We start from the raw sequence: 25,903 nt of genomic DNA on the forward strand, positions 1-25,903 counted from the left end.
AAAAATATTGTCGATAACCATGATTATTACCAACAGCTGCATTCTACCATAGTTTTTGTTCTGTACCAAAGGTAAATACAAATAATTCTCACTTTGTACCGGTATCTCCCTGAGCGAGAGCGACTGAGAGACCCCAGTCAGTGTACAGGTGTCTCCCCGAGGGAGGGACTGAGAGACCCCAGTCAGTGTAGTGATATCTCCCTGAGAGAGGGACTGAGAGACCCCAGTCTTTGTACAGGTATCTTCCTGAGCGAGAGCGACTGAGACCCCAGTTAGTGTACAGATATCTCCCCGAGGGAGGGACTGAGGGACCCAAGTCTTTGTGCAGATATCTTCCTGAGCGAGAGCGACTGAGACCCCAGTTAGTGTACAGATATCTCCCCGAGGGAGGGACTGAGGGACCCCAGTCTTTGCAGAGGTATCTCCCTGAAGGAGGGGCTGTGACACCCCAGTCAGTGTACAGATATCTCCCCAAGGGAGGGACTGAGAGACCCCAGTCAGTGTACAGGTGTCACCCCGAGGGAGGGACCGAGAGACCCCAGTCAGTGTACAGATATCTCCCCGAGGGAGGGACTGAGGGACCCCAGTCTTTGCAGAGGTATCTCCCTGAAGGAGGGACTGTGACACCCCAGTCAGTGTACAGATACCTCCCCAAGGGAGGGACCGAGAGACCCCAGTCAGTGTACAGATATCTTCCTGAGCGAGAGCGACTGAGAGACGCCAGTCGGTGTACAGATATCTCCCCGAGAGAGGGACTGAGAGACCCCAGTCTTTGTACAGGTATCACCCCGAGGGAGAGACCCCAGTCTTTGTAGAGGTGTCTCCCTGAAGGAGGGACTGTGACACCCCAGTCTTTGTACAGGTATCTTCCCCGAGGGAGGGACTGTGACACCCCAGTCTTTTTACCTATCTCCACTGAGCGAGAGGGTCTGAGAGACCACAGTCAGTGAACAGATATCTCTCTGAGTGAGAGGGTCTAAGTCAGTGTGATTACATCCATGCTGACACTCACTAACATGCTGGCACATGTAGAGTGGTTAGCTGGTGGGTGGGTGGAGTACTAGAGCCTGATGCCTGAATAACTGAGGACCCTCGGAGTTGGAGGTTGGAAATTATTTGGCGGGGGAGGGATCTCAAAGGTAAAGGGTAAGCATTCTACTGAGGCTTCTTCTAGTAGCTCCTAACACAAATACTAACGTTTTTAGGAAAGTAGTATCCTCCAGCCACCACTTCATTCTCCGCTATGACCCGAGCATTGCCTGGCACGACTGGATACATCCTACATCACAAGAAAGGTCAGGGTTAATTACTATTCCAGTAAACACACGGACATGTTCCATTTCAAGGAGCAGCGAGAGGGGGTGAGTTACGAGAAAAGACTGGAGAAACCTGGCCCCGGAGAGGAGGCATCTGAGAGTTGAGCTTATAGAAATATAGAAGACAGTTAAGGGTATGGAAAAAGTTAACCCAGAACAACAACAACAACATCGTGCGTTTACATAGCACCTTTAACATAGTAAAACGTCCCAAGGCGCTTCACGGGAGTGATTATCAAACAAAATTTGCCACATAAGGAGATATTAGGGCAGATGACCAAAAGCTTGGTCAAAGAGGTAGGTTTTAAGGAGCATCTTAAATGAGAGAGAGGTAACGAGACGGAGAGGTTTAGGGAGAGAATTCCAGAGCTTAGGGCCTCGGCAGCTGAAGGCACGGCCGCCAATGGTGCAGCGAATAAAAACGGGGATGCTCAAGAGGCCAGAGTTATTACTTTCAATGAAACTTGGGAGTAGAACTAAAGTGCACAGGTTCAAATTGGCAAAGGGTAATTTTAGGACAGGTAATCAGGAAATTCTTCTTCACACAATAGGGGGTAATATTGACTTTGGAGAATAGTGTAAAACGGGTGATATCGATTCAGGCAACTGGTATAAATCTCTTCCCATTTTTACCTCCATTGACTTCAACGAGTTTGATGTATGACGGGCTTCTGAATCAATAGCGCCCGGTTTACAAAATGACACCCCCTGAAGTGTGATCAGCGCGCGGAATAAACCTCCAGAGAGAGTTGTGGAGGCTAAAACCCTGGAATATTTTAAGAAACATCCCGGATTCTGCAATTGGAAGGGGACGTTGGGATATCTCTGGATGGATGAATGAATTAAGATGGGCTGAACAACCTTCCTCATCCGTAATTTAATCTTGTGCGTCCTGGGATAGGCAAGAGGAGCTGGTCAAAAGGGGCACCAAACTGAGCACTCCAAGTGAGCAATAGCTCTGAGCCCTGCCTCTTCAGAACCTGTCACCTCCCTCCTACCCTGCCATGAAACCCATTTCCCCCCACTCTACTCTCTAACTAGCCTCAGTCTATTTTTGTTACAACGGCCGCGATTCACCAATTCGGTGCCCCTTCCCCTTCCCCCTCCTCCCTGCCAATGGTAACTGTTTGGGATTGTGCCTTTAGAATGGCCTTGTACCCTGTCCAAAAGGAATGGGTGGAGGAGGAGGAGGAGGGCTAAATGACAGCCCCTCACTGAAATGATACAGAAGGCAGCTGGCAAAATATATGGCAACGACAAAGAAAAAAACAAGCACACAAAAAAACAACTGGCGCAGCAATAATGGGTTTTATTGGCACCCTTACTTGTATACAAGTTAGTCCCTTTAAACTCCTGTCTGTCGTCAAGGTAACGCCAGTAAACTGGGGCACCAGTCTTATACTGAAGTGATTATGATTCAATGTACACAAGGCAGAGATTGCATAGAATTTTACAGGATTCGGCCCAACTGGTCCATGCCTGTGTTTGTGCTCCACACGAGCCTCCTCCCACCCTACTTTATCTCACCCGATCAGCATATCCTTCTATTCCTTCCTCCCTCATGTACTTATCTAGTTTCCCCTTGAATGCATCTGTGCTAGTCGCCTCAACTACTCCCTGTGGTAGCGAGTTCCACATTCTAACCACGCTCCGGGCAAAGAATGATGGTGAGCCAGACATGCGGCATCACCATGTCACCGGAGCCCATTTTGCCCGCCAAAAAAAAAGTCTGTCAAAACTGATGGCTTAAAAAAAAATCGGGGCGGGTTCAATAGTGGGTACTGAGCCACACAATGGATCCTCGCCAAATCCCTTCCCCACCCTCCGCCTCCCCCACCTCACACCACCACCATCCTCCTCATTAGAGCTTCAGAATCGGGGCGAAACTCCTAACTAAAGGACCTGTGTGAACGAGGAGTGTTCTGGATGGAGATGTGACAATTGGGAGCCCCACAGGGCTGGGGACTCAGCAACCTTTTTATAAATGACCTGGAAAAGGATACCAGTAGCATCATCTTCCAAGTCAGGTCGTTACTAGGGATGAGGGACTTCAGTTATGAGGAGAGGTTGGAAAGGTTAGAACTGTTCTCCTTGGAACAGAGAAGGTTAAGAGGTGACCTAATAGAGGTTTTCAAGATGGTGAGAGGTTTTGATAGAGGAGAGAGAGAAAAACTATTCCCCCTGGCGAGTGGGTCAATAACCAAAAGTGATAGATACAAAATGAGGAGAAATGCTTTTCACTCAGAGAGTTGTCGGGATCTGGAACGCTCGACCCAAAAAGGTGGTGGAAGCTGATTCCATAAATAATATTAAAAGGGAGCTGGACGGGAACTTACAGGGTTATGGACAAAAAGCGGGATGTAGGACTAAGCACGACTGCTCTTGCAAAGGGCCAGTACAGGCACGACAGGCCGAATGGCCTCCTTCTGTGATGCAAGTTTTTGTGAATCTATCAGTCCGTGGATATCAAAATAGCAGGCTTAGCTAATATATAGTGGCGGACAGGGGGGCAGGGGAAGGCCACAAGGAGGATCTATGCCATCTGGAGAGGTGGGCGGCCAAATGGCGGATGCAGTTTAAATGGAGGGATCAGGAAAAGAAACAAGAGATTACACGATTGATAAGAAATTACTTACCAAGACAGATCAGAAAATGAATCTTGGGGTCATAGTGGACAGTTCCCTAAAGTTCATCATGCCAATGTCTATTAGCAGTCAAAAAAGGGGATGTTGGATTGCTTAAGAGAAATGGGAAGTAGCTCAAAGAAACTAATCCCATCACATTGTGTAGGGCATCAGTAAGGCCACATCTGAAGTAGTGGTATTGATTATCCATGTCTTCAAGACTTGTGGGGCCTTTTGCTGGGGCTTGATAGAGATTCACGCCAGCTTTCAACTGAGAGCCCCCGAGACCTGCCAAGCGCATACTGGATGGTATTCTTGGAATAGCCCAGGAATGACCCCAAACTACTCCTTGATGTGGAATGGAAGGCAATGTTCCCATTAAGCTCCCCACCCCGATCTGGAGGTCCCGTGCAGCCGTCTCACCGGCTTTACAATTGAAATAACCACACATGCGCGGGAAATTGACTGACCCACACAGCCTGTTAAAGGGGCCGCGGACCGGAATTTTTTTTTAACGGGAACATTGGTAAAAGATTCTCCCCCTTTCCCATCCCCCACCACCCCCCAATCCCCAATCCCCCACCACCCCCCAATCCCCTAGCAAATACAGGCTGACAATGCAAACGGAGAGAAATCCTGGTAAAACTGGGTTCTACTCAGGATATTACGGGGAACTGATAAACATAGAAACATAGAAGATAGTAGCAGGAGTAGGCCATTCGGCCCTTGAGCCTGCTCCGCCATTCAATGAGATCATGGCTGATCATCCAAATTCAGTACCCTGTCCCTGCTTTCTCCCCATATCCCTTGATCCCTTTAGCCTTAAGAAATATATCCAACTCCTTCTTGAATATATTTAATGAATTGGCCTCAACTGCATTCTGTGGTAGAGAATTCCACAGGTTCACCACTCTCTGCGTAGATAGAGAGAAACTATTTCCGCTGGTTGGGGATTCTAGGACTAGGGGGCATAGTCTAAAAGTTAAAGCCAGGCCTTTCAGGAGTGAAATTAGGAAACACTTCTACACACAAAGGGTGGTAGAAGTTTGGAACTCTCTTCCGCAAATGGCAATTGATGCTAGATCAATTGTTAATTTTAAATCGGAGATTGATAACTTTCTGTTAACCAAAGGTATTAAGGGATATGGGCCAAAGGTGGGTATATGGAGTTAGGTCACAGATCAGCCATGATCTCATTGAATGGCAGAACGGGCTCGAGGGGCTGAATGGCCTCCTCCTGTTCCTATGTTGCTCACCTCCCTTCCAAGCACACCCCCCTCCCCTCCCCAACATCTCAAATGGAAAACTCCTTTTGCACGCTCCCACAACCCAGGAATTTTGGAGTCAATAACTCCAGAGAAGAGGAAAAAGACGGCAACAGCGAGAGCAGAAAGGCTGGAAGCAGCGGGTGTATAAACCCATGGCCCTACCGAAGGGTCTCTTTGGTCACTGCCTTTAACAGGGGCATGCTGGCAAAGTCCTTCGCTGCTGGGATTTGGTCTCCAGGACAAACACGGCTCACTTCCTCATAGAGCTGCTGCTGAATGGACGGCTCCCTAGCCAGGTTGTACAGGATCCAAGAGGTCGTGTTGGAGGTCTGAAAGACAGGAGTAGTTTCCTTCACTGTAGACTAGCGGAGCTAAAGGGGCATCCTGTGCGACACAATACAGCAGAGATGAATCCTGTGCTATATACCAGTAGAGGGGAACACTATATCGTATTTACCAGTAGAAGAGAATCATGTGCAATGTAGCAAGAGAACATATGATCATAAGAAATAGGAGCAGGAATAAACCATACGGCCTCTCGAGCCTGCTCCGCCATTCATGGCTGATCTTCTACCTCATCTATCCCCCATCACTTGATTCCCTTAATATCCAAAATTCTACGATCTTGGTCTTGAATATACTCAACAACTGAGCCTCCAAAGATTCACCACCCTCTGAGTGAAGAAATTTACGTAGAAACATAGAAGATAGGAGTAGGCCATTCGGCCCCTCGAGCCCGCTCCGCCATTTAATGAGATCATGGCTGATCATCCAAATTCAGTACCCTGTCCCTGCTTTCTCCCCATATCCCTTGATCCCTTTAGCCTCAAGAAATATATCCAACTCCTTCTTGAATATATTGAATGAATTTGGCCTCAACTGCCCTGTGTGGCAGAGAATTCCACAGGTTCACCACTCTCTGAGTGAAGAAATTCCTCCTCATCTCAGTCCTAAATGGCTTACCCCTTATCCTTAGACTGTGACTCCTGGTTCTGGAATCCCCGGCCATCAGGAACATCCTTCCTGCATCTAGTCTGTCCAGTCCTGTTAGAATTTCTCCTCATCTCAGCCATAAATGGCAGACCACTTATCCTGAGACTCTGCCTCCTAACTCTAGACTCTCCAGCCAGGGGAAACAGTCTCTCAGCCCTCTTAAGAATTTTATACATTTCAATGAGATCACCTCTCATTCTTTTAAACTCCAGAGAATATAGGTCCACTCAACTCAACCTCTCCTCATAGGACAACCCTCTCATCCTAGTAATCAATCCAGTGAACTTTCATCGCACTCCCTCCAAGGCAAGTATATCCTTCCTTAGGTAAGGAGACCAAAACTGTGCACGGTACTCCAGGTGTGGTCTCCCCAAGGCCCTGTACAATTGTAGCAAGACTTCCTTACTCTTTTACTCCAACCCCCTTGCAATAAAGGCCAACATGCCATTTGCCATCCTAATTGCTTGCCGTACCTGCATGATAAATTTCTGTTATTTATGTACAAAGACACCCAAATTTATCTGCATCCTGTGGCAGAGCCACCAAGGGTCTCAGAACAATTATTAATAACCCCTTTATTCGGCTAGGAACCTCCGTTCCTACAATACCAACATTTACTAGTCTCTCACCTTTTAAAAAAATATTATGCTTCTCTCTACATCCCTAGAGTTATCACAGGACAGTGCCCTTGATTCCAGAGAGGAATACGCAACTTCATTCACTAAATATGGGATCAAGTTTACTATGGTTAGCCAAAGGCACTATTAAACATCTTGCTGCTCTTACTGTGTCCACTGCGGCCAGCAGCAGCTCAGATAGACTGCCGTAGACGTCCATGGGAGTCATCTTGGTATTGGCCAGCAGGTACGTGAGGTATTCCCCTTCCACCACATTCCCCTTCGCAATGCTCTCATGCATCTCTTTGATTTTCTTGTTAACCAGCTTCTCGGCTGAAAGTTAAGGAAATACAATTCACAAGCCTGGTTCATGACAACAATCCGTCAAATCCATGCAGACCAGTGGGAGTCGGACCCACAGATCCAGGAGATTAGAGGGAGTCGAACCCACAGGTCCAGACCAGTGGGAGTCAGACCTTCAGGTTTAGCAGACCAGTGGGAGTCGGATCCTCAGATGCAGCAGACCAGTTGGGGTCTGACCCTCAAATCTAGCAGACAAGTGATTAGCGAAAGTAAATGTGGGTCCCTTACAGGCTGAGACAGGAGAAATTATAATGGGGAATAAGGAAATGGCAGAGAAATTAAACAAATACTTTGGGCTGGATTTTCATTCAGAAGTTGGGAAGGAGGCGGGACTACAACTTTCGGGTTGTAGTCCCGCCTCCATCGAGATGCGGCCAATCCACGTGATTTTCACTTGATTGACCTTGTTGAGCCCGCCCAGCAGGCTCAACAGGCCAATTAAGGGCTACTCGGCAACAGGTGACCTCACAGACTGAAATTTCATCTGTCAAGATGTTTTGACAGATGAAATATCAGCATTTCACAGCTGCTTGAAGCTGTCAAACACTGACAGTCTTACTTCTAACCTGAGTCCTTCTACGCAGACTCATTAGAAATCTCACCGGCACTGAAAGCTGCAGGTTGTCACTTTTGACAGATCGCAGCCATTCTGCTTTCTGTGCCGGCTGAGTGATGGACTCCCAAAGCCTAGAGGAAGGCAGGCTGTAAAGGTAAGTACAGGTAATTTAAACTTCTTTACACACTTTAGACACACCAAACACACTTACCTTTGCACTCATGCAACCACCACTCACATGAACACCGACATCTCGACCCCTCCAAGTCCTTCAACCCGAAGGCCCGACTCCTCTAACCTGGCGTGGTTTGGAACCGTCGGGAATCCCACACGACAACCTTCAAAATAGGGATTAGGTTAAAAACTGCCTGTTAACTACCTGTTAACAGGCAGTTAATTGGCACTAATCCCTTCCCGCCTCGGGTTGGCGGGTCCCAGTGCGGGGCGGGTACCCGCCTCCTTTGAAACTAACATGGAGGCGGGTTTTGGGCAGGATGGTGTCAGTTTGGGGGAGAGCAGCAGCGGAGGAGGTGAGCCCGGTATAAAAACCGGCGCCAAGGCAAAGGCCCGACCAGTTCGGGGGAGAGCAGCAGCGGAGGAGGTGAGCCCGGTATAAAAACCGGCGCCAAGGCAGAGGCCCGACCAGTTCGGGGGAGAGCAGCAGCGGAGGAGGTGAGCCCGGTATAAAAACCGGCGCCAAGGCAGAGGCCCGACCAGTTCGGGGGAGAGCAGCAGCGGAGGAGGTGAGCCCGGTATAAAAACCGGCGCCAAGGCAGAGGCGTACCAAATCAACAGCAGAGGAGAGAGGTAAAAAGTAATCAGTGTGTGACGTCACCAGGGAGCAGGTAAGTGATTGGTTGGTGAGTAGTTCTCTCTTTTCAATACAAGCTTGACTTCTGTGGTGTTAAATTTCTAGGGTCTCTGGTGTAGTGGGGACAGTTGGTAAATAAAGCGCCCTAGAGTATACCTGTAACTGGGGTATTGAATAAATTTTTTAATTAATTAAAGGAGTAAGTCATGGGAGGAGAGCTCAGACCCGTGTTCTGCTCCTCTTGCTCCATGTGGGAAATCAGGGACGCTGCCAGTGTCCCTGACGACCATGTGTGCGGGAAATGCATCCAGCTGCAGCTACTTGCAGACCGCATTGCGGCGCTCGAGCTGCAGGTGGATGAATTTTGGAGCATGCGCGATGCTGAGAGGCTCGTGGATAGCACGTTTAGCGAGTTGTTCACGCCTCGGGGCAGGGCAGCACAGGGGGTGACCATCAGGCGGAGCAACAAAGGCAGGCAGGTAGTGCAGGGAACCCCTGCGGGCATCCCCCTTTCAAACAAGTATACCGTTTTGGATACTGTTGAGGGGGATGACTCACCAGGGGAAGGCAGCAGCAGCCAACTTCCTGGCACTGGGGGTGCTCCTGCTGCCCAGGAAGGGGGGAAAAAGAGTGGGAGAGCAATAGTGGTAGGGGATTCTATAGTAAGGGGAACAGATAGGCGTTTCTGTGGCCGTATACGTGAATCCAGGATGGTTTGTTGCCTCCCTGGTGCCAGGGTCAAGGATGTCACTGAGCGGCTGCAGGGCATTCTGGAGGGGGAGGGTGAACAGCCAATGGTCGTGGTCCGCATTGGTACCAACGACATAGGTAAAAAGAGGGATGAGGTCCTGCATCAAGAATTTAGGGAGCTAGGTAACAGATTAAAGAGCAGGACCTCAAAGGTTGTAATCTCTGGATTACTCCCAGTGCCACGTGCTAGTAAGTATAGGAATGGGAGGATAGAGCAGATGAATGCGTGGCTAAAGTGTTGGTGTAGGGGGGAGGGTTTTACTTTCCTGGATCACTGGGCCTGCTTCTGGGAAAGGTGGGACTTGTACAAGTCGGACGGGTTGCACCTGAACCAGAGCGGGACAAATATCCTTGCGGGGAGGTTTGCTAGCACTGTTGGGGGGGGTTTAAACTAACTTGGCAGGGGGATGGGATACAGAGGGGAGCTGAAATAGGGGGGGATGTGCTGCCAATTATAGAGAAAAAAACAAGTCAGCTTGGTAGACAGGGCAAATATATAAGGGCAAGGCTGGATGGCATCTATTTTAATGCAAGGAGTCTTGCAAATAAGGTGGATGAACTGAAGGTGTTGATAAACACATGGGAGTATGATATTGTTGCTATCACGGAGACATGGTTGAGGGAAGGGCAAGACTGGCAGCTCAATATTCCGGGGTACAGAATCTTCAGGCGAGACAGAGGGGGAGGTATAAGAGGAGGGGGTGTCGCAATATTAATTAAGGAGTCAATTACTGCAGTAAGGAGGGATGATATATTAGCAGGGTCCTCTAATGAGGCCATATGGGTGGAGCTTAAAAACAAAAAGGGGGCAAGCACTTTGCTGGGAGTGTACTATAGGCCTCCAAACAGTCAGGGGGAGATAGAGGAACAGATATGTAGGCAAATCTCAGAGAAATGTGCAAATAATAGGGTAATAATAATGGGGGATTTCAACTTCCCCAATATTAACTGGGATAGTCAGAGTGTGAAAGGCTCAGAGGGTGTAGAATTCTTAAAGTGCATCCAGGAGAGCTTTTTGAGCCAGCATGTAGAAAGTCCTACAAGAGAGGGGGCGGTACTGGACCTAATTCTAGGGAATGTGGCCTGCCAAGTGGAAAAAGTGCTAGTAGGTGAGCACTTTGGTGATAGTGACCATAATATGGTAAGATTTAAGGTGGCCATGGAAAAGGACAGGGATGGGCCGGAAATAAAGGTTCTAAATTGGGGGAAGGCCGATTTTAATAGGATAAGGCAGGATCTGGCCAAAATGGACTGGGATCAGCTACTTGTAGGAAAATCCGCATCGGAGCAATGGGAGGCTTTCAGAAGGGAGATTGAGATCATACAATGGCAACATGTTCCCGTAAAGGTCAAGGGTGGTTCCAAAAACCACAGGGAAACTTGGATGTCAGGGGATATACGAGAATGGATTAGGAAAAAAAGGAGGGCTTTTGGTAGATACAAAAGGCTAAAGACGGAGGAAGCCCTGGAGGAGTACAAAAAGTGCAGGGGGATACTTAAAAAAGAAATTAGGAGATCAAGGAGGGGCCATGAAATAACACTGGCAAGCAAAATAAAGGAAAATCCGAAGATGTTTTATAAGTATATTAAGGGTAAGAGGATAACTAGGGAAAAAATAGGGCCCATTAGGGACAAAAGTGGCAATCTGTGTGTGGAGCCGGAAGATGTAGGAGGGGTTCTAAATGAATTTTTTGCATCTGTTTTCACTATGGAGAAGGACGATGTAGACATAGAAATAGGGCGGGGGGACTGTGATATGCTCGAACATATTAACATCGAGAGGGAGGAGGTATTGGCGGTTTTAGCTGGCCTAAAAATGGATAAATCCCCAGGCCCGGATGAAATGTATCCCAGGCTGCTGTGTGAGGCAAAGGAGGAGATTGCGGGGGCTCTAACACATATATTCAGGACCTCTCTGGCCACAGGGGATGTGCCAGAGGACTGGAGAACCGCTAATGTAGTACCATTATTCAAGAAGGGTAGTAGGGAAAAACCGGGGAACTACAGGCCAGTGAGCCTAACATCAGTGGTAGGAAAATTATTGGAAAAAATCCTGAGGGACAAAATTTGTCTCCACTTGGAGAGGCAAGGATTAATCAGGGATAGTCAACATGGCTTTGTCAAGGGAAGATCATGTCTGACTAATTTGATTGAATTTTTTGAGGGGGTGACTAGGTGTGTGGATGAGGGTAACGCAGTGGATGTGGTATACATGGATTTCAGTAAGGCCTTCGATAAAGTCCCGCACAGGAGACTGGTCAAGAAGGTAAGAGCCCATGGAATCCAGGGTGCCTTGGCACATTGGATACAAAACTGGCTTAGTGGCAGAAGGCAGAGGGTGATGGTCGAAGGTTGTTTTTGTGACTGGAAGCCTGTGGCCAGTGGGGTACCACAGGGATCGGTGCTGGGTCCCTTGCTGTTTGTGGTCTACATTAATGACTTGGATATGAATGTAAAGGGTATGATCAGTAAGTTCGCGGATGATACAAAAATTGGTAGGGTGGTAAATAGCGAGGAGGGTAGCCTCAGTCTGCAGGACGATATAGATGGGTTGGTCAGATGGGCGGAACAGTGGCAAATGGAATTTAACCCGGAAAAGTGCGAGGTGATGCACTTTGGGGGGACTAACAAGGCAAAGGAATACACAATGAATGGAAAGACCCTAGGCAAGACGGAGGGTCAGAGGGATCTGGGTGTGCATGTACACAGATCCCTGAAGGCGGCGGAACAGGTGGATAAGGTGGTAAAAAAGGCATATGGGATACTTGCCTTCATTAGCCGAGGCATTGAATATAAGAGCAAGGAGGTTATGATGGAGCTGTATAAAACACTGGTTAGGCCACAGCTGGAATATTGTGTGCAGTTCTGGTCGCCACACTACAGGAAGGATGTGATCGCGTTAGAGAGGGTGCAGAGGAGGTTCACCAGGATGTTACCAGGGCTGGAGCGCTTCAGCTATGAGGAGAGACTGGGCAGGTTGGGTTTGTTTTCCTTGGAGCTGAGGAGGCTGAGGGGGGACATGATTGAGGTGTACAAAATTATGAGGGGCATAGATAGGATGGATGCTGAGGAGCTTTTTCCCTTAGTAGAGGGGTCAATAACTAGGGGGCATAGATTCAAGGTAAAGGGCGGGAGGTTTAGAGGGGATTTGAGAAAGAACTTTTTCACCCAGAGGGTGGTTGGAGTCTGGAACTCACTGCCTGAAAGGGTTGTGGAGGCAGAAACCCTCACAACATTTAAGAAGCATTTGGATGTGCACTTGAAATGCCATAGCATACAAGGCTACGGGCCAAATGCTGGAATATGGGATTAGATTAGACAGGGCTTGATGGCCGGCGCGGACACGATGGGCCGAAGGGCCTCTATCCGTGCTGTATTACTCTATGACTCTATGACCCCCGAACGCCTAAAAGCCCGCCTCACGGCACACTGAAAATCGACCCCATTGTGTCTGTCTTCACGGAAGAAGACGCAAAAAACTTCCCGGAAATAGTTGGGAACCAAGGCTCTAACGAGAATGAGGAACTGAAAGAAATTAGTATTAGTAAAAAAATAGTACTGGAGAAATTAATAGGACTGAAAGCCAATAAATATCCTGGACCTGATGGCCTACATCCTAGGGTTTTGAAAGAGGTGGCTATAGAGATAGTGGATGCATTGGTTGTCATTTTCCAAAATTCCATAGATTCTGGAACAGTTCCTGCAGATTGGAACTTGGCAAATATAACCCCACTATTTAAGAAAGGAGGGAGAGAGAGAATGGGGAAGTACAGACCAGTTAGCCTGACATCAGTAGTAGGGAAAATGCTAGAATCTATTATTAACAGGGCACTTAGAAAATAATAATAGGATTGGGCAGAGTCAGCGCGGATTTATGAAAGGGAAATCGTGTTTGACGAATCTGTTAGAGTTTTTTGAGGTTGTAACTAGCAGAATAGATAAGGGGGAACCAGTGGATGTGGTGATTTGGATTTTCAGAAGGCATTCGATAAGGAGCCACACAAGAGGTTATTAAACAAAATTAGGGCTCATGGGATTGGGGGGTAATATACTAGCATGGATTGAGGATTGGTTAACAGACAGAAAACAGAGAGTAGGAATAAACGGGTCATTTTCGGGTTAGCAGGCTGTAACTTGTGGGGTACCACAAGGATCAGTGCTTGGGCCTCAGCTATTCACAATCTATATCAATGATTTGGATGAGGGGACCAAATGTAATATATCCAAATTTGCTGCTGATACAAAGCTGGGAGGGAATGTAAGTTGTGAGGAGGATGCAAGGAGGCTTCAAGGGGATATAGACAGGATAAGTGAGTGGGCAAGAACATGGCAAATGAAATATAATGTGGAGAAATGTGAAGTTATCCACTTTGGTAGGAAAAATAGAAATCAGAGTATTTTTTTAAATGGTGAGAGATTGGGAAATGTTGGTGTTCAGAGGGACCTGGGTGTCCTTGTACAAGAGTTAGATATATTTCTTAAGGCTAAAGGGATCAAGGGATACGGGGAGAAGGCAGGGACAGGGTACTGAATTTTGATGATCAGCCATGATCTCATTGAATGGCGGAGCAGGCTCGAGGGGCCGAATGGCCTACTCCTGCTCCTATCTTCTATGTTTCTAATCACAAAGTGAACATGCAGGCACAGCAAGCAATTAGGAAAGCAAATGGTATGTTGGCCTTTATTACAAGAGGATTTGAGTATAAGAGTAAGATGTTTTACTGCAATTATATAGGGCCCTGGTGAGACCACACCTGGGGTATTGTGTACAGTTTTGGTCTCCTTACCTTACTTGTCATAGAGGGAGTGCAATGAAGGTTCACCAGACTGGTTCCTGGGACGGGAGGATTGTCCTATGAGGAGAGGTCGAGTAGACTAGACCTATATTCTCTCATTGAAACGTACAAAATTCTTACAGGGCTTGACAGGGTAGATGCAGGGAGGATGTTCCCCCTGGCTGGGGAGTCTAGAACCAGGGGTCACAGTCTCAGAATACGGGGCCGGCCATTTAAGACTGAGATGAGAAATTTCTTCACTCAGAAGGTGGTGGATCTTTGTAATTCTTTACCCCAGAGGGCTGTGGAGGCTCAGTCATTGAGTATATTCAAGACAGAGATAAATAGATTTTTGATAGATCATTAGAGCAAAGGAGGTTGTGGGGTGATTTGATAGAGGTGTACAAGATTATGACGGGTTTGGATAGGCTAGACGGGGAAAGGCTGTTCCCACTAATTGATGGTACAAGGACTAGGGGACACAGATTTAAGGTTTTGGGCAAGAGATACATGGGGGATATGAGGAAAAACTTTTTTACGCAGGAAGTGGTGGAAGCGGAGACACTCAATGTTTTCAAGGGGAGACTGGATAGGCACTTGAGGAAAATAAACTTGCAGGGCTACAGGGATAGAGTGGGGGAATGGGACTGACTGGATTGCTCTACAGAGAGCCGGCACGGACTCGATGGGCCGAATGGCCTCCTTCTGTGCCGTTATGATTCTATGACTCTATGAATATTAAGGGAATCAAGGGATATGGGGATAGTGCAGGAAAGTGGAGTTGAGGTCGATGATCAGCCATGATCTTATTGAATGGCGGAGCAGGCTCGAGGGGCCAAATGGCCGACTCCTGCTCCTAGTTCTTATGTTCTTATAAGTGGGAGTCAGACCCTCAGATCCAGCAGACCAGTTGGAGTGGGAACCAAAGATCCAGCAGACAAGTGGGAGTTGTACACTAAGGTCCAGGAGACCAGGGAGTCAGACCCTCAGGTCCAGCAGACCAGTGGGAGTCAGGCTCGCAGGACCAGTAGACCAGTGGGAGCCAGACCCTCAGGTCCAGCAGACCAGTGGGAGTCAGATCCTCAGGTCCAGGAGACCAGTGGGGGTCAGAGCCTCGGGTCCAGGAGACCAGTGGGGGTCAGAGCCTCAGGTCAAGCAGACCAGTGGGGGTCAGACCCTTGGGTCCAGCAGACCAGTGGGGGTCAGAGCCTCGGGTCCAGCAGACCAGTGGGAGTCAGAGCCTCGGGTCCAGCAGACCAGTGGGGGTCAGACCCTCGGGTCCAGGAGACCAGTGGGAGTCAGAGCCTCGGGTCCAGGAGACCAGTGGGAGTCAGACCCTCGGGTCCAGGAGACCAGTGGGGGTCAGAGCCTTGGGTCCAGCAGACCAGTGGGGGTCAGACCCTCGGGTCCAGGAGACCAGTGGGAGTCAGAGCCTCGGGTCCAGCAGACCAGTGGGGGTCAGACCCTCGGGTCCAGGAGACCAGTGGGAGTCAGAGCCTCGGGTCCAGGAGACCAGTGGGAGTCAGACCCTCGGGTCCAGGAGACCAGTGGGGGTCAGAGCCTTGGGTCCAGCAGACCAGTGGGAGTCAGAGCCTTGGGTCCAGGAGACCAGTGGGAGTCAGACCCTATCTGGGAGTTTGATTGTGACCTGAGTACTTAAACCTCCCTGGAGTATATTTACCATCAGGCAATCTTTACCTACAGACCCTCAGCATGCCCATTGTACTGTTTCTGGGTGCTGTTTTTAGGTCATCATTAACCCATTTATTTTAAACATTACCCAGTTAAGGCCTGGCTAAAAACCATGCACACAGGAATGCAGTCCAAGGGCATTAGTTCAGGCATGAACGCCATCAATCGGACAATGTATCGCACTGTGCCCGAGGGCCCTCAAATCGTTTGCTGATTGCCACTATTGACTAGACCATTCTGGGGGATCATCTGGCTTTTACGGTTGCAGTTCTTAATATTGCCGGGGGGAGGGGATCCTGGGCATGTTGTTGTTGTTCATTTTTAAACTTGTTCAACTAAAGAACAAGAATCTCACTAAGTATTTCACTGCAACTAACTTCATCTTACTGATGTAAAAGAGATAGTCCCACGCAGCTACAAACTTTTTCCAGTAGGACAGATATGGCCACATTGCCTTTGGAAAGAAGATTAAAAGGGCGGAGACACGGAACATCTCAAACACGGCCTCGATGAACTTCTGCGTTTCCTCAGGAATCTCTTCTTCCAGACATCCCATCCTTGTTTCAAACAGTATAGTGCAGATTGCTGGGAAAAGGCAAAGCACAAAAACACATCAGTATCGTTGGCAAAACCAGTAGGACTCAAATTAAAGAAAGCCTTGCGACAGCCGTAGCTCAGGGGGTAGCGCTCTCGCCCCTGAGTTCAGAATGGCTGTGGGTTCAAGTCCCCACTCCAGAGACTTGAGCACATAAAGCTAGGCTGACACTCCCAAGTGCCAGTACTGAGGGAGTGCTGCACTGTTGGAGGTGCCGTCTTTCGGAGGAGACGCTAAAACCGAGGCCCCGTCTGCTCTCTCAGGTGGACGTAAAAGATCCCACGGCCACTAATTCGAAGAAGAGCAGGGGGAGTTATCCCCGGTGTCCTGGGCCAATATTTATCCCTCAACCAACATAACAAAAACAGATTATCTGGTCATAGAAACATAGAAGATAGGAGCAGGAGTAGGCCAGTTGGCCCCTCGAGCCTGCTCCGCCATTTAATGAGATCATGGCTGATCATCCAAATTCAGTACCCTGTCCCTGCTTTCTCCCCATATCCCTTGATCCCTTTAGCCTTAAGAAATATATCTAACTCCTTCTTGAATATATTTAATGAATTGGCCTCAACTGCCTTCTGTGGTAGAGAATGCCACAGGTTCACCACTCTCTGGGTGAAGAAATTCCTCATCTCAGTCCTAAATGGCTTACCCCTTATCCTTAGACTGTGACCCCTGGTTCTGGACTCCCCAGCCATCAGGAACATCCTTCCTGCATCTAGTCTGTCTAATCCTGTTAGAATTTTATAAGTTTCAATGAGATTCCTTCTCATTCTTCTAAACTCTAGCGAATATAAGCATAATAGACCCAATCGCTCTTCATATGTCATTCCTGCCATCCCAGGTATCAGTCTGGTGAATTTTCGCTGCACTCCCTCCATGGCAAGAACATCCTTCCTCAGATAAGTTGACCAAAACTGCACACAATACTCAAGGTGTGATCTCACCGAGGCCCTTGTAAGATTCGAAATTTTCATTAAATAATCACGCAGGAAATCAGGGTTAATAAGACAGCTTTATTGACCAAAAGAAGCTTGTACAGAGAAACCTTTGATAAAAGGGCACACAAAATGGCCGCCAGACCTCGTGACCAGCTTCTGGGACCATTTGAATTTCTGTTACTGCAAGCCAGACAGGCTTGTGGATTGAGGGCATTAAAGCTCGCGAAAACCAGTTTCGGGAAGCCGAAACTCATGGAACTGAGTATACATATTTGATTAGATTATAAGTACAGGACAGATTTGGGTAGCAGGATGAGACCCATCAAGAAATGGGCGGACAATTGAATGAACACTTTAACCCATTTACTGTACAAAGGAAAGCCGTTTAACAGCCATCCAGGGCAATCTCCAGACCGATCAATATACAAACCAAGTTACGGTGACAAAGCAAAGACATTATCGGCCCAGGAAGGCCAGTTAAGCTATCACCAACTCCCGTTATGAAGACAAAACACCCCTGCAGAGAGTTCTGCCCGCCAAAATTATTACAAAGACAGGACTATGATTTGGCGGGAGATAAGAATGTTCCAAAAGGGTATAACTGTGGATTGAAAAGGTCCATGAGTACGCTTCGGAGTAGCTTCGGAACTCCTACGGTACTGCTTCTTAAACTTCTTCGGTGAGACGCTTCAAGACCATCAGAGACCTTCACACAGCACTTCGGTTCGGAACGTGTTCGGTGTTCGGGCAGGCAAAGCCCGGCCACGACGGGAAGGCGACGAGGGTGGCCCGGGTACTTTTGTCGGGAGATCATCGACGACCCAGGCCGAAGAAGAAGACACCCTGTACTCCAGCTCTGCTCCAAATCAGAAGGATATTATGACTGTATAAAGAAAGCCATTTGGGACCAGCGTACTGCCCCGGGGAAGACCATCGGGAGATCGACGACCCAGACCGGAGAAGAAGACACTCAGGGCCCAGCACTCCAGCGTCTCAACATCACATCGGCGAGCGCTCATTGCAGGAGAACCAAGAGGAAAACAAGCTGCGCCAGAACCTTCGAAACCCACGTGACGACGGAAAGCTGTGTCGAAAGGCTGCAAACCCCTTTTCGCAATTCTTAAAGTGGTGAGCATGATCCCGAGTTCCTCAAATCGAAACTTAGTTAGGTCTAGGGGAGGGGGTTAAGGGCAGTTGTAATGTGTTACCCCTTTTTTGATGTGCCGTGTGTTCCCCATTTCTATAGAGTTAAGTTTATAGATGTGTGCATGCTTGTAGTTGCTTTAATCTGTGCATATGACATGTATTTTATAATGCTGCAAACTGTTCAATAAAAGCATCCATTTCGTGCTATTCGACCTGGTCTATTGAGTTTTTCTGCACTACAGCTCCCTGCACCTAAGTCCAAGGTGGAGAACCGTAGGGGCGAGTGGGTCGAACCACTCACGGGTAATTATTGCAAGAAGCCTGGCAGGAGACCAGGGCAAGCAAGAGAAACCCCCTACACACTGTACAACTACAGCAAGACATCCTTGCTCCTGTACTCGAATCCTCTCGCTATGATGGCCAACATACCATTTGCCTTCTTAACCGCCTGCTGCACCTGCATGCTTACCTTCAGCGACTGGTGCACTTCCCTTTTTCCCAATCTATTACCATTCAGATAATAATCTGCCTTCCTGTTTTTGCCACCAAAGTGGATAACCTCGCATTTATCCACATTATACTGCATCTGCCATGCATCTGCCCAATCACCCAACCTGTCCAAATCATACTGGAGTTTCTCTGCATCCTCCTCACAGCACACACGCCCACCCAGCTTTGTGTCGTCTGCAAACTTGGAAATATCACATCTAGTTTCCTCATCTAGATCATTAATATATATTGGTCATTATCACATTGCTGTTTCTGGGAGCTTGCTGTGCGCAAATTGGCTGCCGCGTTTCCCACATTACAACAGAGACTACACTTTAAAAAAAAATACTTCATTGGCTGCAAAGCGCTTTGAGACATCCGGTGGTCATGAAAGGCACTGTATAAATGCAAGTCTTTCTTTTATCTTCTTCTTCTTCTTAGGCAGTCCCTCGGAACCGAGGATGACTTGCTTCCACATTAAAAATGAGTTCGCAGGTGACTGATGAGTCCAATGCGGGACCTACAGTCTCTGTCACAGGTGGGGCAGACAGTGGTTGAAGGGGCGGGTGGGTGGGGTGCTTGGGTTGACGTGCGCTCCTTGCGCTGCCTGCGCTTGGCTTCCGCTTGCTCCCGGCGAAGAGACTCGAGGTGTTCAGCACCTTCCCGGATGCTTCTCCTCAATTTTGTGCGGGTTTGGGCCAGGGATTCCCAGGTGTCGGTGGGGATCTTACACTTTTTCCAAGGAGGCTTTGAGGGTGTCCTTGAAGCGTTTCCTCTGCCCACCTGGGGCTCTCTTGCCGTGCCGGAGCTCCGAGTAGAGCGCTGGAGGTACCACCAACGCTGCCGCCGCAAGATCCTGCGAATCCATTGGCAGGATAGGCGCACCAACGTCAGTGTTTTCGCTCAGGCCAACATCCCCAGCATCGAAGCTTTGACCACGCTCGATCAGCTCCGATAGACGGGCCACATTGTCTGCATGCCCAATACGAGGCTCCCAAAACAAGCGCTCTTTCTTTCCTTTATATAGCACCTTTCACAACCTCGAGACATCCCAAAGTGCTTTACAACAACAAGTTGCAGTTATCAGGCCTTTAACCTAGCAAAACGTCCCAATGCACTTAACTTACAGCCAATTAAGTACATTTTTGTGAAGTGTAAGTCACTGTGGTAATGCATGAAACGCGGCAGCCAATTTGTGCACAGCAAGCTCCCACAAACAGCAATGTGATAATGACCAGATAATCTGTCTTAGTGATTGACATGAATCTTGTCATTCATGTGGAAATGACTTATGAAATAATACTGGGCGGCCTGCTGGTGGTGCTGTCCAGGGAGAGTATAAATACTCGGGCATGGGCCCAGCTTGCTCAGGACATTCTTTAACAGGAACTAGTGAAGGACACAACTAGATCTCCATGATGAAAAACAGTTGGTTAAAGCTTTGATTAACGCTTAGACCAAGTGCCCAGTAGTTTCCTTACGTCAGTGATGTTGGTTGAGGGATAAATATTGGGCCAGGACACCGGGGAGGACTCCCATTGCTCTTCTTCAAATTAGATAGATTTGAAGCCTCGGTTTAACATCTCATCTGAAAGACGGCACCTTCGGTGCGGCACCTCCCTCAGCACTGCGCTGGGAGTGTCAGCCTAGATTTTTGTGTCTCGACTTGAACCCGTGACCTTCTGACTGAGAGGCGAGAGAGTGCTACCACCAAGGGTTCCCCCCTAAGCTGCGCGGCCCCGCAGCGCTCCAGGGAACCCCCGCAGCCGGCTTTTCAATACAAAAAACCACGCATGCTTAAGGGGCAGCACAGAACAAAAAAGAGGGAACAGTGGCTACCACGGAGACACAGCTGACACCAGGTACAGTATTTGATGAACTTTGGGAACAGCCAGATTGGCTGCAATAGTCTATTCCACTCCTGTATATTCCTTTTTCCTTAATCATTCTTTCCATATTCCTATAGATCACCATCTTTCCTAATTCCTTTTGCCATAATCATACACAGGTAAATTTCCCTGCCAATTTTAATTTTAAAAAAATTAATTCTCGGATGTCGGTCGTCGCTGGCATTTATTGCCCTTCCCTCGATGCCCTGGGCAGGAATTTAACTGAGGAGTCGGGTTGGAGGCGGGACTACAACTTTCAGTGTTGTAGTCCCACCTCCATCGAGATGCGGCCAATCCACACGATTTTAACTTGATTGACCTTGTTGAACCCGCCCAGCGGGCTCAGCAGGCCAATTAAGGGCCACACAGCATCAGGTGACATCACAGGCTGAAATGTCATCTGTCAAGAGCTTTTGACAGATGAAATATCAGCGTTTCACAGCTGTTTGAAGCTGTCAAACACTGACAGTCTTACTTCTAACCTGAGTCCTTCTCCACAGACTCAGTTAGAAATCTCTCCTGCACAGAAAGCTGAAGGATGTCACTTTTGACAGTTCGCAGCCATTCTGCTTTCTGTGCCGGTTAGATGATGGACTCCTGAAACCTAAAGGAAGGAAGGCTGAAAAGGTATGTAAAACTTATTTAATCACTTTAGACACACCAAACACACTTACCTTTGCACTCATGCACACATCACTCACCTGAACACCGACACCTCGACCCCTCCAAGTCCTTGAACCCGACGGCCCGACTCCTCTAACGTGGCGTGGTTTGGAGCCGTCGGGAATCCCACACTTCAACATCAAAAATAGGGATTAGGCTAAAAACTGCCTGTTAACTACCTGTTAACAGGCAGTTAATTGGCACTAATCCCTTCCCGCCTCTGGTAGGCGGGTCCCAGTGCGGGGCGGGTACCCGCCTCCTTTGAAACTGGCATGGAGGCGGGTTTGGGTGCGGGAAGGGGTCGGGACCCCTGATTTCGGGATTTTAACCCCCCCCCACCCCCCCACGCCTCCAATCCCGACTCCACAGCCCAATGAAAATCCTGCCCCCTGAGTTGGTAGTAGTGGGTCTTCTAGTGCTTTGATGCAACTGAGTGTCTTGCTGGGCCACTTCAGAGGGGCAGTTAAGAGTCAACCACGTTGGTGTGAGCCTGGAGTCACATATATAGGCCAGACTGGGTAAGGACGGTAGATTTCCTTCCCTAAAAGGGACATTAAAGAAAAGAAAGGCTTGCATTTCTATCGCGCCTTTCACGACCACTGGACGTCTCAAAGCACTTTACAGCCAACAAAGTGCTTTTGAAGTGTAGTCACTCACTGTTGTAATGTAGGAAACCAGTTGGGTCTTAACAATAATCTGACAATCTTATGGTCACTTTCACTGATACCAGCTTTTTATTTACAGATAGTTTTAAACTGAATTTAACTGCTCATATTGCCAGTGGTGGGAATTGAACTCTGGATTATTGGTCTAAGTCATGAGATTAGTAGACAAGGAACATAACCGCTACACTACCGTGCCCTAAACCATAAACAGGAAACTCTCTTTTTACCGGCACCTAAATAACTGGAAATCTCTCTTAACCGGCAAAATTCAGGAGTAGGTTCAGGTAAGTTTTACTTCATATTAGTAGCCGTGTAACCGGGGTTCCTGCACCTGTTGCCATGCAACAGGGACGCCTGGATCTGTGGCCATGTACGGGGCTCTCATACCTTAGTAAGTATACCTCTCTGTAATCCAGACTTTTTGATCAACCGGCAGCACTCCGGTCCCGTCGGTGCCGGATAAAAAAAGTTTCCTGCAGTGCAATTACAATTATAGGAAATCCTGTAACAATATAACACTGCGGAGGTTAGACTGCCTGCTGCAAAACAGTTTGGGAAATTCTTGGCTGCGCAGTTCACAGGTGGAGCCCAGGATCGATGGAACCAGAGATAACAAGGGGTACGTCAACCTTTCAATACCAAGTCAGCAGACTCCTTCCTGTATTCAAACGTGCCCTACATTATCTGACACAGGGGTAAGGGGAAAAACACGGCCCGATGGAGTGAAAGAAAGATATTATACAGAATCGAAGGAAAGGAGGTATCGCCGAGATCGCTCTTTGAACTGCAGCTTATGAAATGCTGAATGATAACTAATTATTATCAGAACGTGCATCACCCTTGGAAACCATGCACAACCCGAGTCAAGGTCCGGCCAACTGCTGAAAAAAAAGGGGAGCTCAGTCCTTGACTCGTGCTGTCGCAGATGGGTGTTCAGTACGTGCATCCAACACAATTTCCCATAGGGCGTTACAGAAGGTTGTTTTAAGATGTCAGCCATGGCTCAGTGGGGCAAGCACTCTTGCCTCTGAGTCAGAAGGTTCAAGGGTCCAAGCTCTGTTTCTCCACGAGTCATAAGCACAAAAAAAAATCTAGGCTGGCACTTCAGGGGAGTGCTGCAGGGAGTGCTGCACCCTCAGAGGTGCCGCCTGTAGGGTCAGATGTTACGCTGTGGTCCTATCTGGCCTCTCGGGTGGATGCAAAAAGATCGCATGGTGCTATGTGAAGAAGAGCAGGGGATTTCTCTCTGGCATTCTGGTCAATATTCATCCCTCAATCAACTCCTCCAAAAACAGATTATCTGGTCATTTATTGCACTGCTGTTTGTGGAGCCTTGCTGTGCGCAAATTGGCTGTCACGTTTCCCCTACATTACAACAGTGACTACCAATGTTCCCTCTAATTTTATTTTGGTGCGCGGTCCCTTGAAATTTGCTGCACGGCTGCGCACGCACGGTATCTTTTGCAGTGGCAGCAGCTGCGCGGGACCTCCCGATTGGTCTGCGGCCTGCTCGGGACCTCCTGATTGGTGGGTGGCCTGCTCGGGACCTCCCGATTGGTGGGCGGCCTGCTTGGGACCTCCAGATTGATCCGCGGCCTGCTTGGGACCTCCTGATTGGTGGGTGGCCTGCTCGGGACCTCCCGATTGGTGGGCGGCCTGCTCGAGACCTCCCGATTGGTGCTTGGCCTGCTCGGGACCTCCCGATTGGTGCTTGGCCTGCTCGGGACCTCCAGATTGGTGCTTGGCCTGCTCGGGACCTCCAGATTGGTGCTTGGCCTGCTCGGGACCTCCCGATTGGTGCTTAGCCTGCTCGGGACCTCCCAATTGGTGAGCGGCCTGCTCGGGATCTCCCGATTGGTGCACGGGCCGGCTCGGAACCTCCCGATTGGTGCTCGGCCTGCTCGGGAGCTCCCGATTGGTGCTAGGCCTGCTCGGGACCTCCCGATTGGTGCATGGCCTGCTCAAGACCTCCTGATTGGTGCTCGGCCTGCTCGGGACCTCCCGATTGGTGCTCGGCCTGTTCGGGACCTCCCGATTGGTGCGTGGCCTCCTCGGTATTATGTCCGTGTATAATTGAGACACGGACTGCAGGAGTTGATTATAACAAGTCTTTACTGAATGGAGACAACCTGGAAACTGAAACTACAGAAGCCTGCTAGGGCCTTTTATACAGGGGTGGTTACTGCCGGTACTGCAGTCTGAGACCAGTTATTCCCTTAAAGGTACATACACAACAATTCCTCCCCTTTTAGATAAACAGTACATAACATTCATTTAACAACTAAATAATAACTAATTACAATTACAATTACGGTTGCGAGATACATTGGTTGAAGTTAAGCAATTATAAGTTCAGTCTTTGAGGAGGCTTCCTGATTCTGTCTGGATAACGCTTCTTTGGGATATCAGGTTCTTCTGGCAAGGTTGAGTCGGGATCAATGTTGTTGTTTGGTTCGTCTGCTTCCAATATCACCGATTCTGCGGTAGATGCAATTGGTACTTCGGTTTCATCGTCAGGTGTATCAGATCGTGGTGTGGAGTTGACGTTTTCCAGTGACTCTAGAATCTGGTCAGCATGGCATCTTACAATGCTCTCCCCAACATCCACGGTATACATTAGAGGTCCTTGCCGTGTACAGATCTTTCCTGGCTGCCATTTCTCTGTGCGGTAGTCCCGGGCCAAAACTGGTTGACCTATCTTAAAATTCCTGGTCGGCCTTTCATTCATATTCTGAAGCTGCCTGTTCTCCACATCTCTTCTGACGTTTGGCTTAACCAAATCCAAGCGGCATCGTAGTCTTCGATTGAAGAACATCATGGCTGGAGTTTGGTTGGTAACCGCATGTGTCGCATTCCGGTAGGCAAACAAGAAGTTATCCACCTTGTGTTGTAGGGGTATATCTTCATTACACATTGCCTTGATAGCCTTCTTGAATGTTTGAACAAACCTCTCGGCCAATCCGTTAGTGGCTGGATGATATGGGGCGGATGTGTAATGCTTAACACCATTGTTCTTTAAGAACCTCCGGAACTCTTCAGACACAAACTGTGGTCCATTGTCAGAGCAAATCTGTTCAGGCAGCCCATTCCTGGCGAATATGGTTCGTAAGACTGTGATAGTTTTTTCTGTGGTGGTTGAGGACATTTTTATTACCTCTGGCCACTTTGAATGTGCATCCACCGCAATTAAAAACATCGAGTCCATAAAGGGACCAGCAAAATCAATGTGCACCCTTTTCCATGGAGATGAGGGCCACTCCCATGGATGTAGAGGGGCTTGTGGTGGGGCGTTTTGGACCTTCTGGCATCCTGTACAGCTCTTGGTCATCTCTTCGATTTCTCTATCGATTCCCGGCCACCACACAAACGCTCTGGCTAAATTCTTCATTTTTACCCCTCCCAGATGACCCTCATGAAGCTCATTGAGCACTCTATCCTTCAATTTGGGTGGAATTACTACTCTGGATCCACACATCAAGGTTCCTCTGCACACTGACAGCTGTTCTCTTCTCGGCGAGAATGCTGGCAGCGGTGGTTCGCCATGTGCTGGCCATCCCTTCACCGTTAAATCAGATACCCAGGAGAGTGTCGGGTCATTTCGTGTTTCCTTTTCTATGTTTGCATTCGTCACAAGGAAACATTCGACTATAGTCGAGTGGAATAACTCCACTGGATCCACTGCCTTCTTCTTCCACCGTCGGCAACGGTAGGCGCGACAATCCATCAGCATTCCCATGCTGTTTAGTTCCT

At 48.5% G+C, this 25,903-nt stretch overlaps 1 protein-coding gene across 2 annotated transcripts in view; it reads right to left on the reverse strand.

Annotated features, from left to right (window-relative positions):
- cyp27a3 (cytochrome P450 family 27 subfamily A member 3) overlaps positions 1–25,903 on the reverse strand; it is a 110,175-nt gene that overhangs the window by 12,833 nt on the left and 71,439 nt on the right. The window contains exons 4-7 of one of the 2 annotated variants that reach the window (XM_085986815.1): positions 16,153–16,350; positions 6,988–7,151; positions 5,371–5,537; positions 1,198–1,279 (exon numbers count right to left, since the gene is read on the reverse strand). In XM_085986815.1, the coding sequence (XP_085842941.1) occupies positions 1,198–1,279; positions 5,371–5,537; positions 6,988–7,151; positions 16,153–16,350 (611 nt within the window). The remainder of the gene's footprint in view (positions 1–1,197; positions 1,280–5,370; positions 5,538–6,987; positions 7,152–16,152; positions 16,351–25,903) is intronic. The other variant, XM_085986816.1, reaches the window with a different exon arrangement.

Source organism: Somniosus microcephalus, chromosome 4 (genome assembly GCF_052327205.1).
Source record: "Somniosus microcephalus isolate GS21.2 chromosome 4, FLI_Smic_1.0, whole genome shotgun sequence".
NCBI lineage: Eukaryota > Metazoa > Chordata > Chondrichthyes > Squaliformes > Somniosidae > Somniosus > Somniosus microcephalus.